Source organism: Pristiophorus japonicus, chromosome 18 (genome assembly GCF_044704955.1).
Source record: "Pristiophorus japonicus isolate sPriJap1 chromosome 18, sPriJap1.hap1, whole genome shotgun sequence".
NCBI classification, from domain to species: Eukaryota; Metazoa; Chordata; class Chondrichthyes; family Pristiophoridae; genus Pristiophorus; species Pristiophorus japonicus.
Genome location: NC_091994.1, coordinates 34,295,040 through 34,315,872, shown reverse-complemented (window position 1 = coordinate 34,315,872; position 20,833 = coordinate 34,295,040). Strand labels below are relative to the sequence as shown.

Below are 20,833 nucleotides of genomic sequence, written 5' to 3'. Positions count from 1 at the left end.
TACAATGACAGGTTGTGAAACACATCTTTCGATCTTGTTTGTATCTAGACTTTTTCCTTGAGTGTCTACACAGAAACCTGGAATGAATCCGACATTGGTGAGGTTTACCCTTTCCTTTCAATGAAGTTGCTGTTGTTGTTGAATAATAACTTGTTGCCAATTCTAAATGAGGTGTCTCCTTCCGATAGAATAGTGTCTTGGGCCATCGCTAATGGTGCACGTTTAACCTTCGTCCCTCCTGTAGATAGGCACACATTTTATTTGGCTATCTGAGTTGTTAAATCTGATCACTGGATGTGGAATGATTAAATTTTTTAAACCTCTGATACAGCTTTCTCTCTCCCTTCTGTTAGTACAGTCTACACATGTGGTCTTCAGCTCAACATTGGTGCTGAATCAGGTACTTTGATCACTTAGCTGGGGTTTTAATGGCAGAAGAGGTGCTCAAAGTTCAGGTTTGGAGACATTCCTCTGGCGGCATATCACAAGACACCAGCATTTAAGGTCAGGAACGTTGTCACTACTTCTCTTATCTCCTCTGTTTTATTGCAGCAAGTTTATGGAATAATATTGATACACGCTTCAAACTTTGATGCTATTCTTTGTGTTGGTTTAAATAGAGCCATGGTCCAAACATATGCCTTTTGGGATGAGCTGAGGAATATTGAGGGATTGGTCACATCACTGGGAGCATGTTGGAGACTTCCAAAACGTGGAAAGGAAGTAAAGGGTGAAAATCGTAGTCCAATTAGGGTGGTGTGTTATAACCAAGTTATAGTTGGCAGAGATTTTAATTATACACATACAGACTGGGATAGGGGGAAAGTTTGCGGTGAGAAGAGGGAGCTTTTTTTTCCCCAGTGCGTTCAGGATAGTTTTCTCAATCAACATGTTGCTACTCCAAGGAAAGGTGTCAACTTTACATGTTTCTAGCATCTGAGGGTGAACCAGACTATTTGCAACCTTGGTGTCATATTTGACTCTGAAATGAGCTTCCAACCACATTCACGGCATAAATAAAACCGCCTATTTCCACCTCCATAACATCGCCCGTCTCCGCCCCTGCCTCAGCTCAACTGATGCTGAAGCCCTAATCGATGCCTTTGTTACCTCTAGACTTGACTACTCCACGCACTCCTGGTTGGCTTCTCTCATTCTATCCTATGTAAACTAGAGATCATCCAAAACTTGGCAGCCCGTGTCCTAACTTGCACCAAGTCCCGCACACTCATCACCCCTGACCTACATTGGCTCCCAGTTAAGCAACGCTTCAATTTCAAAATTCTCATCCATGTTTACAAATCCTTCCATGGCCTTGCCCTCCTTATCTCTTTCATATCCTTCTGCCTCACAACCCCCTGAGATATCTGTGCTCTTCAAATTCTCTCCTTCAGCATCCCTGATTCTAATTGCTCAACCATTGGTGGCCGTGCCTTCACCTGCCTGGGCCCCAAGCTCTGGAACTCCCTGCCTAAACCTCTCCTCCTCTCTACACCCCTCCTCCTTTTAAGATGTTCCTTAAAACCTACCTCTTTGACTAAGTTTTTGCTGTAATTTCTTCTTGCGTGGCTTGGTGTCAAATTTATTTGATTTGTCTTATAACACTCCTGTGAAGCGCCTTGGGACATTTTACTACATTAAAGATGCTATATAAATACAAGTTGTTGTTGAACCATTGTACATCTAAGCGCCAGTAAAAATGGATCTCTACTTCCTGTGTAACCAGTGTTGGATCAGTGGAGCAATGAAATGTTGGGAGCATGAGGTTAAGTCAAAAATGTCACTTCCTCCTCACAGCTACAATAAGTCAACATTTATTGTGCTGCAATGAAATTAAATGTGGGCAGAAACTGGTTCAGCAAGAAACCCATGGAATGTGGCGTGTAATTAATTACTGTAAAGAAAAGCAGTGGTGTGGGTAAGAATAAGGAACCTAATATTGTATGTTCTTATTGGAGGCCTGAGTAATTGGATAAATAAACTTGCTTTAAGTGACCTTGGGTTGGCGAAAAGGGGATAGGCACAGGCTTATCCCTCAGCACACAAGGCGACCTAACATTTATCCTTAAATTTTTCTCCATTGGTTTGCTGCTTTTCTCCTGTCCTCTTCTGAGCGCACTCGTCTTTTGCTGGGTTACAGTTCCATGGGGCCAGTGCCTCAAGTTGGAGCTTGACAGATCTTCCGTATCTCAGGAGTGAGGACATTTACATGGGCAAGGTTGCGGGATTTACCCATATGTTGCCCAACAAATGTCCTGAAAATTCTTGAGCCTGATAAAAGCAGGTGCATAGCCACCTTTTACAGGTGTAAGAGTTTTAAAATACACAAACATTTTAAAATAAAATTATAAAAACACATTTTATTGTTTAAAAACCCTCCCCACTACGGTAAGTTTTTTAAACCATAATTTAAAAAACTTTTTTTTAATTGGAAAAATATATATTTTTTTATAATACATAAATAACTAATTTAACTTGATATGTGGTGTATTTTTTTTTCTATTTTTTATTAGTGTTGGGGGTGGGGGGTGGGGGGGGGAGTTCTCATTCATAATAATGGGAGCTCCAACTTCGGAGTTCCCATTATTATGAATGAGAATATACTTTGGCTGCCCAGAGCCATGTGACTGCAGCTCCAGCCCTATGCACGTCCTGACGATGCACGCGCTGCGATGCGCAGTCAGTGGAGGCCTCAGGACCGGGAACTCGCGTAGGCACAGCAGCTTCAGGTAAGTGCGCATCTTAAGTTTCTTCCCTCGATCGCCCGCGGGAAGCAGCCGACCAGGGTTTCTGGGCCGTTAGTTTTGAAGGGTTTTTACAGAAACAACGGCTAGAAACTAGCGCGAGCAATTGGTTCGTGTATCCTCAATGTTCAGGACCCTTTTATGATCCTCCTTGAGATGGAGTTATTTTTGTGAAGCATTTCAATATGTGGTGTAGGATCGTGCACGGTGCTCTAACTCGAATACAATACTTTCTAAATCTCAATATTTTAAAATCTAAAATGGGATTGGGGCAGAATTCCGGCAAGTTTAAGAGAATGAATTGAAAGCTGGTGGGGGTTAACTTCTGCTTGACCGTCTGTTTTTCTTGCCTCTAGGATGTTGTCTATCCTGGACAAATGGCTGTGGCACCATGAATACTGGCTACCACCGGGCATCACGTGGAAGGATATGGAAGATTCTGAACATACCCGATATCCCCGACCTCGTGACCTTGTCATCGCCATCCCATATGCATTTGTGTTTATTGCTGCCCGCTGCCTGTTTGAAAGGTAGTTTGGGCCTGGCTCGCTAACATTCTCCTTTATTCCTGTGTTGTATTTTAGTTTCCATGGCTATAATTAGAAGAAGCTGCTTCAATAGTTCATGGTCTAGGTGAAACTACTTCTCGATTTGAAGATTGCTTTGTTTCATTGTTTAAAAACCTCATAAGCTAAGATTGAAACAAGAAATATCAGGTACGGGCTCAATAGATTAACCAATTCAATAAATGTTACGTGACAGTGTTCTCACACACCGTGTACTTTCAATCCAGGTTTTAATAACCTGATGAGCCGGTCTCTCTTTGACAACTTTTAATCCTGCAGCTTCCCCTTCCTATTGGAATTTTTGTTTTCCTAAGGAGAAGCCCAGGGTGACGGGGCCCAGGGCGAGGAGGAGCCAAGTGGAAGGGGCCCAGGCCGCCAGGTGGGTGGGGGGCCCAGGGCGAGGAGGCCCTAGGCCGCCAGGTGGGTGGGGGGCCCAGGGCGAGGAGGCCCTAGGCCGCCAGGTGGAGGGGGCCGAGGGGGGCCCAATCCCTTGAGCTGCAGTGTGCCACCAAGATTGAAATGAGAACAGAAAAGAAAGTAGTGATTAAAATGTTAACCTTGGGTTTTAAAAGTCTATGGATTGCAGGAAGAGGGACCGACTGAAGAAGCTGAGAAATTCCTTGTTTGAGGTGCTGGGACAGAATGTACTATGCGAGACCTTTGTTGGTACCACAGCTTCTGTCTCCTGCTGTACAGCGAGCTGCAGCCCAACGGTAAGCCTGCTGAGATCACTAAGGCTGCTGGTCTTTGCAAATCCCAGTAGGCTTCCCTTCAGGGTGCGGCAGCTGCACGCGATCCGTGTCACAGGAGCAGCAACACTAGCGTAGGGCTCCTGTATTACAGGAGTAGAGTTAGAGCAGGATGCAGCATGGTGAGAATTTCAATAGTGAGGAAGAAGCTTGTGGAGGACTGAGTATTTGGAGATTGGGAGCAGCAAGAGAACAAACTTTAAAGGAAGAGGGACACTAACCGTGGTACAACGATCGAGATCGATCAGTGGTAGCTTCTGAGTCAGATGGTTGTGGATTCAAGCCCCATTCCAGACACTGGAGCACAAAATCTAGGCTGACACTTCAGTGTAGTACTGAAGGGAGTACATGTTGGAGGTGCCATCTTTCGGATGAGTCATTAAAGCAAGGCCCTGTATGCCCCAACAGTGGACGTAAAAGATCCCATGGCACTATTCAACAACAACAACATGTATTTATAAAGCACCTTCAACGTAGTAAAATGTCCCAAGGTTGCAAACCGTGTGGTTCAGCCTCAAACAGATGTTGGGGAGAGGGATGGATTCAGTAGCTAGGGAATGGAGTTTGTGGCAAGGACTGAAAACAATGGCTTCGGTCTTCCCAATATTTAATTGGGAGAAAATTTCTGCTCATCCAGTACTGGATGTTGGACAAGCAGATAGACAATTTCGAGACCATAGAGGGGTTAAGAGAAGTGGTGGTGAATGTAGAGCTGGGTGTCGTCAGCGTACATGTGGGAATTGATGCTGTATTTTCAGATGATGTCGTCAAGGGGCAGCATGTAGATGAGAAATAAGAGGAGGCCAAGGATAGATCCTTGGGGGACACCAGAGGTAACAATGCAGGAATGGGACGAGAAGCCGTTGCAGGTGATTCTCTGGCTACAATGAGAGAGATAAGAATGGAACCAGGCGAGTGCAGTCCCACCCAGCTGGACGACGGTGGAGAGAGACGTTGAAGGATAGAGTAGTCAACTGTGTCAAAGGCTGCAGACAAGTCAAGGAGGGATAGTTTACCTTTGTCACAGTCACAAAGGATGCCTTTGATGAGAGCCGTTTCGGTACTGTGGCAGGGGCGCAAACCTGATTGGAGGGATTCAAACCTGGAATTGCAGGAAAGACAGGCACGGATTTAGGTGGCAAACAACACTTTCAAGGAGGTTGGAGATGGGGTGGTAGTTTGCAAGGGTGATGGGGTCAAGGATTGTTTTTTTGAGGAGAGGGGTGATGACGGCAGATTTGAAGCAGAGGGGGACAGTACCTGAGGAGAGAGAACCATTACCAATATCATAACATGGGAGCCAGAAAAGGAAGTTGGGTGGTCAGATTGGTGGGAATAGGGTCGAGGGAACAGGAAGTGGGTCTCGTGGATATTCAAAGAAGATCGGGGAGTTCTCCCAGAGTCCTGGTCAATAGTTATCCCTCAACTAACATCGCTTAAAAAATAAACCCCAGATGATCTGGTCAGTAACACATTGCTGTTTGTTTGATCTTGCTGTGCTCAAAATGGCTGCCATGTCCCTTGCATTACAGCAGTGATTAAAAAGAAAAGAAAGACAGACTTGCATTAATATAGCACCTTTCAAGACTACCAGATGTCCCAAAGCTTTTTACAGCCAATTAAGTACTTTTTGATGTGCAGTCACTGTTGTAATGTAGGAAAAGTGGCAACCAATTTGTGCACAGCAAGTTCCCACAAGTAGCAATGTGATAATGATCAGATATTCAATTTCTTAAGTTGATTGATGGATAAATATTGGCCAAGACAATAACTCCCTGCTGCTCTTCGAAATAGTGCCATGGGATCTTTTATGTCCACCTGAGAGGACAGATGGGGCCTCGGTTTAACGTCCCTTCTGAAAGACAGCATCTCCAACAGCATCCCATCTGAAAGACAGCACTCCCTCAGTACTGCACTGGAGTGTCAGCCTAGATTTTTGTGCTTGGGTCTCTGGAGTGGGACTCGAACCCACAACCTTCTGAATCAGGTGAGAGTGCTACCCACTGAGCCACAGCTGATGCTGTGTGGGGGGATGGGGGGCTAATTAGAGATTAATTGGAGCTACCTTGAGTACTGGCAAAAGGACTGACTCCCAATTGAATATGAATGGACTTCTGGTTACTTAATTCAATCAATACTGTGTTTTTATTGCAATGTGAGCGATCGATCTTGGAGGTGAAGCTTTGGGAATCCCGTGCTGATGGCCAAGGTGAGTACTCCGAGCGTGGTCAGAGACCCAGTCGGGACATTCCAAGGTGATTCACGGACTCCATTGTGTAGATTCGTGGTGCTCATTCAGATCCGAGATATGATGTGACTGTTCCTGTGGGGGTGGGGTTTGGGGTAGGAGAGGAACTGGGAGACTGAGTGATGCTAGTGGGATTGTGCAGGAGTTCAGAGCGTAGCTGAATTAAAGATGTAGAGTGAGGGGCAGCACAGACATTAGAGAATAAATAAGAGCACAAATTGAATAGGAAAAAATAACTTTCAGTCCTTCAGTGTAGTTGGAAGGTGAAGGATGAACTTCCTAATCTAACAATTACCAATTGTTTCAAAACTCCCGACAGTCTGTGAATTACATTGATTAAGCTTGCCACAAGTGGTGGACCTGACATAGAATCAGTTTTTGTTTCTATTGAATCAGGCGTCTGTAGAAACCAGGAAGAAATAGCTGATTGATTTTGTGGTGTTTGCAGGCACTTTAGTAATGACTCCACGAGGTAAGGTATTGCACTTGAACTGTTGTGACCTTAGTCCATTTATTGCAGCTCCTGAATGAGGTTACAGTAAGGTGGATTCCCTTTTATACCTAGTTACCTGCAGTGTACAGATGACCTCTAGGTCTCCACCTGTTGCACCCTCTGGTGGTACAGGCATAGTGTATATAGTGTAAAGATACATTCATTGGTCTTATGTAACTGTACATTGAGTATACAGGGTATATGTATACACAACATCACTCACCCCTAAGTCTTGTGCCACTGGCCTTTGCACTGGGTGCTCTGGCCCTCGACTTGAGTGGCCAAAGCCCTTGCACCTTGTCTGTACTTGGGAATGGCTCTCTCCCTGTGGACCCCCAAGTCCTTATTGCCACAACATTGGGAAATGGTCAGCAGTGGACGGTTGGAGGTTGAAGTGGGGGTTTGTGTGGGTTCTGGGTGTGATCCATGTGTCCATGGCTACATACATCCATTTCCACCCCCCCACCCCCCCCCATACATAGACCATGTGTGTGGCTCAACAGTTGTATTTACATACATGTACAAAAAAAAGTAGGATTGGTTACATGTCTGTTTGGGTTTAGCAGTGGTGGATCAAGTACATTTTACAGATAAGGTCTTGCAGTCTTGCCCCTGGGGTGTAGGTGCAGGTGGGTGAGGACGCTAGTTCCAGAGTAACTGGACTGTGTCCAGGTTGTCTGATGGCGGCGCTGCGCCCCCTGCCAGCTGGGTGGGCTCGAGTCGCTTCCTTGGCTGACTCTCGGGGCTTTTGCCATTGCTTAGTGGTGGGCAGAGCCACAGGAATGTGTGGCTTCCTTGTCCTCCTTTGAGGGCTGCAGGGTCTCCCTGCTGTCCTTCAGCGCTTTTTGGAGCCTGGTCATCCCAGGTCCCCTTGGGAGGGCTGGAGGTTGCTGGCCTCTTGCTCCCAATGCTGGACCTAGTGGCCAGAGGGGTAGGGCCGATCTGGGGCATGGTGCCTGTGCTGTCCACTGATCGCTGGCCCTGCTGTGTGTGTGTGTGGCCACGCTCCCTGGGGCATCACTTTGGTCCTGGAGGTGCAGGCTTCATGATTGGGTAGCCCGCTGGACCTGGGTGCTTCAAACGGGAGGTTGCCCTTGGTTTTATCGGCGAGCATCTTGAACCCGACATCACACATTATTCCATCGTTTATATTCATGATACATTGGCTCCAATTGCTTTCAGGTACGAGTTCACATTTGTCAATTACTTCTAAACATTCAATTAAATTTTTTCCCTGTATATTACCAGCATCGCTGTACAATGTTACATTTAGATACTTATGTTCATCAATTACACCTTTTCCGCGTGTCCTACCGGCATCGCTGTTCAACGGTACAGTTACATACTTGCATTTGTTAATTACATGTCTCATTAGTATCACCGGCACTTTTATACAAAATGTGGAACTGTCCCTTTTAATTTTTCTGGGTTGCCGGTCTCCTTTAAGAGGGCCTTGCAATCTTTACCCCAATCCGGTTCGCTGCTCGGCATCATGTGTTGCTCCCTCAACGTTGCCCCTTGTGGTCTGGTCATGGCCATCTTGATTTCAGGCACTTCGCCTCGTGGTGCAGGTGCCATCTTTTCACACTCTTCGAGGTAGGCTGCGATGATCCTTCTCTCCCCAGGGTCTGCCACTGAAGCTGGGGAAATATCTTCTGTCTCGATCTTCTCCCTTGAGTCCTGCCACGGCCCGGAAGGTGTGCTCTGTCCGTTCGGGTTGGACCATCTCGCCGTTGGGTAGTGCGGTCTGTATCGTTGCCGCGCAGTTGAGCTGGATGGTAGGATCTTTAGGTGCCACAATGGATCCAAATTTGGGGCCGCCTAGGACGTCGATCGACGGGGCCTAGAGGCTTTCCCAGCTCCAACAGATTGGGATTTGTTTCATCCAACTTCTTACTAGCAGCGTTGGACCATCACCAGCAACGATCCACAAAGGTAACTTGTGCATCGCGCCGCCATGGGACACCTGATCATCCACACTGCCAACGACTGGGATGGTGTCGTTTGTGAAAGTGAGCAGCTCCGCCTGGATTGGTAGCATTTTATGTTCGATAGGGGTGTCCCAGAGTTTCTCGAAGGCTGCCTGGTTCATCAGCGATTGGTTCACCCCTGTGTCGACCTCCATCAAGACTGGAACACCGTTGATTTCAACTTCTAGCTTCAACGGGGTACTCTCGTGGAGCAGGTAAACACTCCGTACACCTCTTCCTGGGGCTGAGCTGCCTCCTGGACTATCTCTTCAGCGCTGGAGCCCAGGTGATCAGCCAACTCTTCAGCGACTCGATCAGTAAAATTTATGTTACACATTCACTGCAGATGGCCTTTAGTGTTACAGTCCTTGCAAGTGTAGTCTCTATATCTGTATTCGTGGACCCTCTGATTTCCTCCACAGTGCCAGCATGGGGCTGGCCGTTTGGCCTCCTGTGGCGGACTCAGGGTTGCGGGACTCAGGGTCACAGTCTTGCCTCTGAAAGGCGCCATTCGGTTCACTGTACTTGCCGTGTTGGAGTCCTGGGGTTGAGTCATTATCCTTCTGGAATCGCAGGCCAAGGCCATGAATGCTTGGCTCACGCTAATTGCCTTCTGCAGGGTGATGGTGGTGTCCACAGAGAGCAGCCTCTGTGGAGGAGGCCTTCGTGGCCGATTCTGACAACAAAGATGTCCTTCAGTGCGGTGGTCACCAAAATCACACGGTGCAGCCAATCACCACCTGTCTGCAGCGTATTTTGCGATTTCTTGGCCTTCGGGCCGCCGGTATGTATAGAACCGGTGTCTGACTGTTGGGATGCTCTCTTTTGGCTTAAGCTGTTCTGTATCAAGGTTATGAGCTCCAAGAATGTTTTTGTTGTCGTCTTCTCTGGGGCTAGCAAGTCCCTGACAAGGCCATGAACGGTGGGCCCACAACTGCTGAGCAGAATGACTCCGTGCTTATCAGTGAGCGAGGTCGGTGTCTTTCCAGCTGGGTCGTTCACGATAAAGTAGTGTTCTAGCCTTTCCACAAAGGCATCCCATTCTTCATCAGCGAATTGTTGAAAGTTGCTAAGGTTGGCCATTTTTTGCGTGGAATTCGTATTCTCATCGCCAATTGTGGTGTTTGCAGGCACTTTAGTAATGACTCCACGAGGTAAGGTATTACACTTGAACTGTTGTGACCTTAGTCCATTTATTGCAGCTCCTGAATGAGGTTACAGTGAGGTGGGCTCCCTTTTATACCTGGTCACCTGCAGCGTACAGGTGACCTCTAGGTTGCCACCTGTTGCACCATCTGGTGGTACAGGCATATTGTACACAGTGTAAAGATACATTCATTGGTCTTATGTAACTGTACATTGAGTGTACAAGGTATATTCATACACAACAGAATTCTAACCCCTTGACTGCTCCAGGTAAACACATCATTGATTGCAAAGCCTGGACACTGAAACATGGGAGGGTTAAATTTAACCTACATCAGCAAGTAAGACCTCCTGGGATCGGGTGGAATGCCAGTTTGACCACTCTCCCAATATTGCTTCCCATAACCTCGCTAGGGAGCGAAATGGGACGGGTGTAAAACTAGTGTTGCCCCTGATCTTGTCATTTTCCTCACGGGTGGGTCAGGTTAAAATTGGCCCCGTGATGCGGTCATGTTCCAAATATAATGGCTCAAAGTGGCAAAGGCTGTGAACCATTGCTGGGCCCAGAGCCTGGAGATCGCTGATTTGAGTAAAGTGGAGCTGGATGGGTTTAAAAAGTGCGAAGCTTTCGTTTTTTTACATTCATTTCAAAAATGACCTTGTGGCTCTCGGTTCCGAAATACATTATAAGCCACAAGTAAACTGAACGATCTTCCCTCCTTTTGATTCCATCATCATAGGCAGTCTCTCGAAATCGAGGAAGACTTGCTTCCGCTCTCAGTGAGTTCTCAAGAGATTGTACACTCCAATATGGGAATTAAAGTCTCTCACAGGTGGGATAGACAGTCGTTGAAGGAAAGGGTGGGTGGGGAGTCTGGTTTGCCGCACACTCCTTCCGCTGCCTGCGCTTGTTTTCTGCATGCTCTCAGCGATGAGACTCGGTGCTCAGCGCCCTCCCGGATGCTCTTCCTCCACTTAGGGCGGTCTTTGGCCAGGGATTCCCAGGTGTCGGTGGGGATGTTGCACTTTATCAAGGAGGCTTTGAGGGTGTCCTTGAAACCTTTCCTCTGCCCACCTGGGGTTCACTTGCCGTGTAGGAGTTCCGAGTAGAGCATTGCTTTGGGAGTGTGGTCAGTGCTTCGATGCTGGGGATGTTGGACTGATCGAGAACATTGACGTTAGTGTGACTATCCTCCCAGTGGGATTTACAGGATCTTGCGGAGGCAGTGCTAGTGGTACTTCAGTTCTTTGAGGTGTCTACTGTATATGATCCACATCTCTGAGCCACATTGGAGGGCAGATATCACGACTGCCTTGTAGACCATAAGCTTGGTGCCAGATTTGAGGTCCTGGTCTTCACTGGAGGTGGACGTCGATGTCTGCCCTTGCTTGATAGTAGGCTCCCGGGGGTATGGAAAATGGTCCACGTTGTCCAAGGCCGCACCGTGGATTTTGATGACCGGGGGGCAGTGCTGTGTGGCAGGGTAAGGTTGGTAAAAGACCTTTGTCTTACGGATGTTTAGTGTAAGGCCCATGCTTTCGTACACCTCGGTGAAGATGCTGACGGCTTGGAGTTCGGCCTCTGTGCACAGACGCAAGCGTCGTCCGCGTACTGTAGTACGGTGACAGAGGATGGGACGACCTTGGATGTAGCCTGGAGGTGACGAAGATTGAACAGGTTCCCATTGGTTCTATAGTTTAGTTCCACTCCAGTGGGAGCTTGAGTGAGATGAGCATTGCAGCGAGGAAGACCGAGAAGAGCGCTGGCGCGATGCCGCAGCACTATTTGACCCCGGACCAGAGGTGTATTGGGTCTGTGGTGGATCCATTGGTCAGGATCATGGCTTGCATGTCGTTGTGGAGCAGGCAGAGGATGGTGACAAACTTTTGGGGCAGCCGAAACGGAGAAAGACACTCCATAGTCCCTCATGGTTGCCTGTGTCAAAGGCTTTTGTGAGGTCAAAGGCGGCCATGTACAAGGATTGGTGCTGTTCCCTGCATTCTCTTGTTGTCGCGCAATGAAGATCATGTCTGTTGTACCCCTTAGTGGACAGAATCTGCACTGTGACTCCGGGAGGAGCTCTTCTGCCACAGGGAGAAGACGGTTGAGGAGGATTCTAGCAATTATTTTCCCAGTGGCCGACAGCAGGGAGATTCCTCTGTAGTTGCCGCAGTTGGACTTGTTCCCTTTTTTGAAGATTGTCACGATTATGGCATCTGAGATCTCCCGGCATGCTCTCCTCCTTTCCGATAAAAGAGATGAGGTCATGCGTTTGTGCCAATAGTGCCTATTGTAACAGCAAATGGTGAGAATTTTCAGGAACAGTTGACAGTCTTTTAATTGTTCTTTGTCCACTGTCATAAATATTGCCTGTGTGGTGCTAATTCTAAACTGCCTGATCACTTCTAGTTCAGAGGACTCATGCTTGTATAAGACAAATCACACCAATACCTGTTGAGACAGGAGAGGAAGAGAGGTGGGAGGGTGAAGGGGAGAGATAAGATGGGACAGAGACAAAGAACGAGAATTGTGCTTGATTGCTCAGTCCCAGGTCACAGATCCAGAGTCTGCATTATGTTCCGTACCTTGACGCCACATACTGTAAATGATATTGATGGGTGTGAAAAGCGAATGTTGTTTTCCTCCTCCTTCCTGTTACCACTCTGGATTGGAGTTCTGCCGCCCTGGGCATAAAATGAAGGGGTTGTTCTATTCAGCTTAATGTAATGAAATACTGGAGGCGGGAAGTGAGAAAAAGAGAAATGTAACACCACAGCAATTTGCATTTACATTGCACATTTCAACAACAGAAAACATTCCAAGGTGTTTCACAGAAGTGTAATCAGACAAAATTTGACATTGAGCCAAAGATGATATTGGGACTGGTAATCAAAGGATTGGTCAGAGGTAGATTTTAAGGGAGAGAAGGGAGAGAGAGAGAGAGAGTTCAAGGGCTGTAAGGAGTGAATTTCAGAGCTTTGGACTCAGACGGCTGAAGGCACAGCCGCCAATGGTGGGTCAAAAAGGGGGGGGGGTGGGGGGGAAAAGAGATGTGTAGGGCAGAGATGGAGGAACGCTGAGTTCTGAGTTGTTGGGTTGGAGTGATTAGAGATTGTGAGTGGCAGGGGTGCGTGCAAAGCTATGATGCAATTTGAACCAAAGGGTGAGGTTTTAAAATTCGAGGCATTTGGAGGACTGGAAGTCAGTGAGCGCAGGGGTGATGGGTGAATGGACTTAGTGCGCATTCGGATACAGACAGCAGAGTTTTCGATGAGCCGAGGTTTATGGAGGGTAAAGAATGGGAGGCTGTTAAGGAGAGCATTAGAAAAGTAGTGTCGGAAGGAGAGAAATGCATGGACGAGGGTTTCCACAGTAGATGGGCTGAGGCGGGGCGGAGACGAATAATAGAGGTGGCAGTAGGTAACTGTCGTAGTGGAGATATTGAACCGATGCTCAGCTCTGGGGTTAGATAGATCACCATAGCTGGGAACAGTCTGGTTCAGTCCGAGACGGTGGGTGGAGAGGGGAGGGAATCGGTGGCGAGGGAACAGAGGTTGTGTGAGTGGGGGGTGGTCTAAGACACAGGCTTCAGTCTTCCCAATGTTTAATTGGTGGAAATTGCAGCTCATCCAGAACTGGATGTCGGACAAGCAATTTGAAAACCCAGGCAGTGGAGGAGTTGAGCATAGAAGTTGTTCAATATGTTGATTAATGCTGGATATCTATATCTAATGGTCAGTGGTTGATATCTAGATGGTGTAAATTTAATATCACCAATAGAAGAGAGAGAGAGAGAAATGGTGATGGAAGCAGAATCTGTAATTGTTTTAAAAAGGAAATGGCTAAATAAAACGGGGAAAGGGCACTGGGCTGGGACTAAGAGCTGGCACAGGTGCAATGGGTTGAATGGTCTCGTTCTATGGATGAGAATTTAAATTAAGATCCCACTTGCCTGTTCAGACGAATATAAAAGATCCCATGGCACTATTTGAAGAAAAGCAGAGAGGTTCTGATGCTCTGGACGTGACCAACTCCTCCCAAAAGAGTACCGTTTTTTTTAATGACATTTGGGTGTTTGGGAGGCCTTGCTGTGAGCAACATAGCTCCCACACTTTATAGAGCTGTGAATACACTTCAAAAAAAATGAATTGGTTGTGAAGTGCTTTGGGATGTGATTAGGCGCTTTTTTTTTTAAAGCAAGACTGTTTCTTAGTGTATTGTGTAACTAGTGTAGTTCTTGTATATCTGTAAAGCATGCACTCCCATGTTCCGCCACCAGGGAGTGCATCCCCTGAAGTCCCAAGGGATCCCAGCATCCCTTGGGAGCACTGTATATAAGCCGGCCCCTAAGGCCTGTTCCTCACTCTGGAGTGTCTTAATAAAGACTGAGGTCACTGTTACGTTAACCACCTCATGTGCAGTCTCATCTGTGTTAGGAACACAATAACTGGTGACGAGTATACAAATCTAACGTAAAGATGCAGCAAACTGTGGGCATCCTGGAGAAGTACTCGGAGGGTGAGGACTGGGAAGCCTATGTGGAACGGCTAGACCAGTACTTTGTACCCAACGAGCTGGAAGGAGAAGGAAGCGCTGCAAAAAGGAGAGCGGTCCTCCTCACGGTCTGCGGGGCACCGACCTACAGCCTCATGAAGAATCTTCTGGCTCCGGTGAAACCCACAGATAAGTCATAGGAGCTGTGTACACTGGTTCGGGAGCATCTTAACCCGAGGGAGAGTGTGCTGATGGCGTGGTATCGGTTCTACACGTGCCAGCGATCTGAAGGTCAGGAAGTGGCGAGCTATGTCGCCGAGCTAAGACGACTTGCAGGACAATAAGAGTTTGATGGCTTCCTGGAGCAAATGCTCAGACTTTTTTGTACTGGGCATTGGCCACGAGACCATCCGACGAAAACTTTTGACTGTAGAGACACCGACCCTCAGTAAGGCCATTGCGATAGCACAGGCGTTTATGTCCACCAGTGATCACACCAAACAAATCTCTCAGCACACAAGTGCTAGCAATGTTCATAAACTAACTGGAACTGTGTTTGCGAGCAGAAATGTACAGGGCAGAAACCATAAGTCTGCAGCTGCCAGCAGGCCTCGGGTGACCTAAATAACTCAGAATCCGCAACAAAGGATGAATGCAAGGCAATTCACACCTTGTTGGCGTTGTGGAGGCCTCCATTCAGCCTATTCATGCCGCTTCAAAGGGTATGTTTGCAAGAGCTGTGGAACAATGGGGTACCTCCAACGAGCTTGCAGACGAGCTGTGAGCTCTGCAAAACCTGCTAACTACCACATGGCAGAGAAAGATCGGTCCATGGTGGATCAAAGCAATTTCGAGGCTCAGAGAGGAGGCAGATGCTCAAGTACACGGGGTGCACACATTTTCAACGAAATGTCCACCTATAATGCTAAACGTAAAATTGAATGGCTTACCCGTAGCCATGGAACTGGACACTGGCACTAGCCAATCCATCATGAGTAAAAACATGTTTGAGACTGTGGTGCAACAAGGCACTCAGACCAGCCCTGAGCCCCATCCACACGAAACTGAGAGCGTAAACTAAAAAGCTCATCACTGTCCTGGGCAGCACCATGGTCAAGGGCACGGTGCACAAACTGCCACTCTGGATTGTCCCGGGCGATGACCCACACAGCTTGGAAGGAGCTGGCCGGGTAAAATCCGCTGGAACTGGGATGACATCCGAGCGCTATCACATGTCGGTGAGGCCTCATGTACCCAGGTTCTCAACAAATTTCCTTCCCTTTTTGAGTCAGGCATTGGAAATTTTTCCGGGGTGAAGGTTCGGATCCACTTGGTTCCAGAGGCACAACCCATTCACCACAAGGCGCGAGCGGAACCTCATGATGAGGGAGAGAGTGGAAATTGAGCTGGACAGGCTGCAACGTGAGGGCATCACCCCAGTGGAATTTAGCCAGCCCGATTATTCCAGTACTCAAAAGTGATGGCACGGTCAGGATTTGCGGCGATTATAAAGTAACTATTAATCGTTTCTCGCTACAGGACCAATACCCGCTACCTAAAGTAGACGACCTATTTGCGATGCTGGCAGGAGGCGAGACGTTCACCAAGCGCGACCTTACTTCGGCCTACATGACGCAGGAGCTGGAGGAGTCTTCGAAGGGCCTCACCTGCATCAACAAGCACAAGGGACTGTTCATCTGCAACATATGCCCGTTTGGAATTCGGTCGGCTGCAGAGAAACGTGGAGAGCCTACTCAAGTCGGTACCATGCACGGTGGTTTTTCAGGATGACATATTGGTCACGGGTCAGGACACCGTCGAGCACCTACAAAACCTGGAGGAGGTCCTCCAGTGATTGGATTGCGTAGGGCTGCGGCTGAAGAGGTCGGAATGTGTCGACTTGGCAACAGAAGTGGAGTTTTTGGGGAGAAGGATCACGGCGGATGGCATTCGGCCCACAGACGCCAAGACAGAGGCTATCAGGAAGGGCCCAGGCCATAGAACGTCACGGAGCTGCGGTCGTTTCTGGGACTCCTACTATTTTGGTAACTTCCTACCGGGGTTAAGCACCCTCTTAGAGCGCCTACATGTGTTATTGCGCAAAGGTGAGAACTGGGTATGGGGAAAAAAAACAAGTAATTGCTTTTGAGAAAGCCAGAAACATTTTATGCCCCAACAAGCTGCTTGTATTGTATAACCTGTGTAAAAGACGTGCTAGCAGGTGACGCGTCGTCGTACGGAGTCGGGTGTGTGTTACAACAAGCTAACATTGCGGGGAAGTTGCAACCTGTCACCTATGCCTCCAGGAGCTTGTCTAAGGCCGAGAGGGCCTACAGCATGATTGAGAAAGAGGCATTAGTGTGTGTGTGTTCAGGATAAAGAAAATGCATCAGTACCTGTTTGGTCTCAAATTTGAGCTGAAAACCGATCACAAGCCCCTCATATCCCTGTTCACTGAAAACAAGGGGATAAACACTAATGCCTCAGCCCGCATACAAAGGTGGGCACTCGCACTATCAGCGTATAACTATACCATCCGCCACAGGCCAGGAACCGAGAACTGTGCGGATGCTCTGTCGGCTACCATTGCCCACCACCACGGGGGTGGAAATGGCACAGCCCGCAGACTGGCTGAGATTGGGAGCTCCACCTGTGGAGGGGATTGCGGACATGTACCAACATCGAATATCCGCCACCTGCACTGGACGCTTCCCCCAGCAAACAACAACATTGTTTAATTCTGCGCCGTTTAATTTTTATTAATGAGAAAAAGGAAAATCAACTCCGTCAAACTTGCTCTCGATCCTTGGCCCAATAAACAAACCGCAACGGCATATTTAGGACTGACAAATCTGAAGACCAGTACTTGAGGCGCTTGTGCTCCGTCTTGCTCTGCAGTGCGATGTCCTGTATTGCCAGTCTCACTCTGCAGTTTGGCGCTCTGTATTGTTTGTACACTGTACATACCCAAACCTTCATTGTCGAGTAATGTGCAAGAATTTGGCAGTTTGCAGCGTGACATGGATTGGGGGATTATGCTCGCTGTGTCAGTGCAGCAAATGTTCATGTGTAGCACAGTCAGAATTTAACTGAAGAAGCCATTGCGGGTACCAACACCTGCCTTCTCAATCCCTGCCTCTTCTCCCTGCAGTAAATATGATTTAAACTTTTTACCATTTGAGCCAGAGCAGAGTGCAAGGCATCTGGAGGACTGCTGCTAATCGAAGCTACTGCATTGACTGGTCTTTTCTGTTCTGTTTATACAGGTTGATTGCTTTACCTCTGAGCAAGCAGATGGGTGTGAAGGAGAAGATCAGGAGGAAGGCATCTCCTAGGCCGACCCTGGAGGAGGTGTATAGGACACAGAGCGCGTGTCCCAAAGAGGTGGGCTAGTTTATTCTGCATTGTTCCAACCTGGGATGGGAGGGGACTTGCTGTGCGACAAAACAATTCTGATGTTCTCCCAAAAGGCTTCACAGCAAAAGGGCAGTTTTCATCAGCTGCCTGGCATCTCCTGTGATCTGAGATGTGTACCTTGGTCTGTGACATGAATGGGTTAGCATGATGCAGGCCTATCGTTTCCTTTTAACATTGTATCTCGCATCAGATATTGCATAAAATCGTCTGTCCACTCTCAAAAGTGGGAAAATATCATTCAGACTAAAAACTAAAGTCAGATTTATTACCAAGCAATATAATTACACAGAAGCAAAAGAAACTATCAGTACAATATATTGATTGTTCTGAAACAAAATAGCATCAATCCAAAATGAAGAAGTGACTTTGATGGATGGAATATGGACGCTGAGCTCCACAGGGCCACGGTTATCCCTGTAATATGGAAACAGGTGGCTAAATGGGGAACTGGAGGTGACGGAAAAAATAGTGTCACTCCGGCAGACAAATGGGGAACTGAGGAACATTTGGAAACTAGCAGCACTTGGGCAGACACTGGTCTGGGGGGGTGCTCCAAAGGCAGGCAGCAACACTCCAAGGAATCATTGCTGACTAGACAGGCCACTGACAAGTAGATAGGCTGTAAACAACAGATCTCTGGCCATTTGGTGAGTTTCACTTGTTTTGGTGGGAAGATTTATCAAGAGTGGTGTACTATTGCAACATTTTTTTATAGACCTGCAGAAGTGTTAATTAGCTTTGAGGCTTGTGTTTGGTCATTCCCAGCAGTGGTTTATATTATTTAACACTGGTCACAATTCCTGCCTGGCGATGATTTCAAAACCTCGCTCTGTTTTTTAAATTATTCATCTGTAACCTGACCCTGCTGGAGCTGAATTCCACATGAGACTGGAGATTGTACAGAGGGAGACAGTGTACAAGACTGACATTCTGCCACCTGTCCTGTGCAGTATGACTTTGACTTTTAATGACTGACTGTTTTTAAACTGATCTATTTTTGTTGATGAGCAGCCAGATGCCATCGTGTAGCATCAACCTCTGGACCCAGGGCTGGCACGGAATCCCTGCACTGCTGGAATTCCAGTAACAATGCAGTTCCTGCACAGAGAGAGCTGAGCTGTGACACGGCAACCGGCAGAACTGCTGGAATTTCCTGCTTACCACTGGCTGTCGGTCGTGACTAACAACAACAACTTGTATTTATATAGCGCCTTTAATGTAGTGAAACATCCCAAGGTGCTTCACAGGAGGATTATGGGACAAAACATTTGACACCGAGCCACATAAGGAGAAATTGACCAAAAGCTTGGTCAAAGAGGTAGGTTTTAAGGAGTGTCTTGAAGGAGAGTGGAGAGGTTTAGGGAGGGAATTCCAGAGCTTTGGGCCTAGGCAACAGAAGGCACAGCTACCAATGGTTGAGCGATTATATTCAGGGATGCTTAAGAAGGCAGAATTGGGGGGCAGAGGTGGTGGGGGGGGGGGGGGGGAAGAGAAAGAGGAGATTAGAGATAGGGAGGGGTGAGGCCATGGAGGGATTTGAAAATAAGGATGAGAATTTTGAAATCGAGGCGTTGCTTAACTGGGAGCCAATGTAGATCAACGAGCACTGGGGTGATGGGTGAGTGAGACTTGGTGCGAGTTACAAACAAACATTTATCCAACTGGTTGGCTGATGCCCCTGGGCAGACCTGCTCTGTGGGTCCGATAGAGCCACTTGTTCAGTGGGTTTGACGGATGGGGAGTTGGAATGGCCCGGGACTGGGAATGCTGAGGGACAATATAAATATGGTCTGTCAGCAATGATGGGGGTGAGAGAGAGAGAGAGAGAGCACTTCTATATGAAGACCCTACATTCGAAGGCATGCAAAGTCTCTGCCTCAAACCTTAACCTGTTTCTCTACCAGCGGAATTTGGAGATCACCCTCCAAATTAAGTTAGTTACGTTACTGCACATTACGTTAGTGCATGCCATCCTTCTGGGAAACAGTCTCCCAATGCAAGACGCCCCACACTCGATCCTCTTCTGTCAACATGCTCTCAAAATTCCAGCTGTATTTTCTCCACCCGAGAGAGATGAAAATGAGAGGCGATCAATAAATGAGGGTTGGTTGTTTCGAATGCTTTTGGAGAAAGTATTTGTAGGTGAGGGGGCAGGGGCTGTGCTCTTGGGCCGAAGCCATGCTGCAGTGTAAGTTCAGTGCTGTGCTGCTGCCGGTAATGGCTGTACGTTAATAACCAGCAAGATTAATGAGTGTGCTTTATGCCACCTTTATTTCAGAATGACATCCTTGCCCTTTCCAAGCAGTGTGATATCTCAGTGCAGGAGGTGAAGATGTGGTTTCGGCACCGGAGAAATCAGGACCGGCCCAGCATCACCCAGAAATTCTGTGAGGCCAGGTAAGGATGATGACTAAACCGAGAGTGGCGGTAGGCCAGTCCCAATATCAGACTTGGAGATGGCTCCAATATACCTGCTTCTATATTCCGAGGTCAGAAGTGCCTTCCTGGGACAGTGCTGATCCTGTTGTGGAGATTCTCCCCTTCCTTTGCCTGTGTGTGTATCTTTACACGTTGCTGTTGTGTTCCTAACACAGATGAGGCTGCACACAGGGAGGTTAAAGTAACAGTGACCTCAGTCTTTAATAAGACACTCCAGAGTGAGGAACAGGCCTTGGGGGACGGCTTATATATAGTGCTCCCAAGGGATGCTGGGATCCCTTGGGACTTCAGGGGATGAGCTCCCTGGTGGCGGAACATGGGAGTGCATGCTTTACAGATACACATCACTTTCTCTTCCCTTCCCCCCCGCCCCGGCCAAAGTCGACGTGAAAACTATTTACAAGGTGAGGTGGTCGGAAGCCTTTCTTTCCCTGGTGGACCGCCTCGGTACAAATGTCTGTTCTGGTGTGTTGTCTGAATTCGCTGGGCTAGCGTGCAGTTGGCCCTGCAGGGCTGCTAGGTGAGCCTGGCCTTGCTGGGCTGTTGGGTGTGATGGGTTCGATTTC

At 47.8% G+C, this 20,833-nt stretch overlaps 1 protein-coding gene across 4 annotated transcripts in view; it reads left to right on the top strand.

The window, feature by feature from the left end:
• LOC139229198 (ceramide synthase 2-like) overlaps positions 1-20,833 on the top strand; it is a 99,876-nt gene that overhangs the window by 45,498 nt on the left and 33,545 nt on the right. For 3 of the 4 annotated variants that reach the window (XM_070860854.1, XM_070860853.1, XM_070860851.1), the window contains exons 2-4: positions 3,101-3,274; positions 17,678-17,795; positions 20,107-20,225. In XM_070860854.1, the coding sequence (XP_070716955.1) occupies positions 3,102-3,274; positions 17,678-17,795; positions 20,107-20,225 (410 nt within the window). In that variant the 5' untranslated portion in view covers position 3,101. Of the gene's footprint in view, positions 1-442; positions 505-3,100; positions 3,275-17,677; positions 17,796-20,106; positions 20,226-20,833 lie in introns of those variants that run through there. The other variant, XM_070860852.1, reaches the window with a different exon arrangement.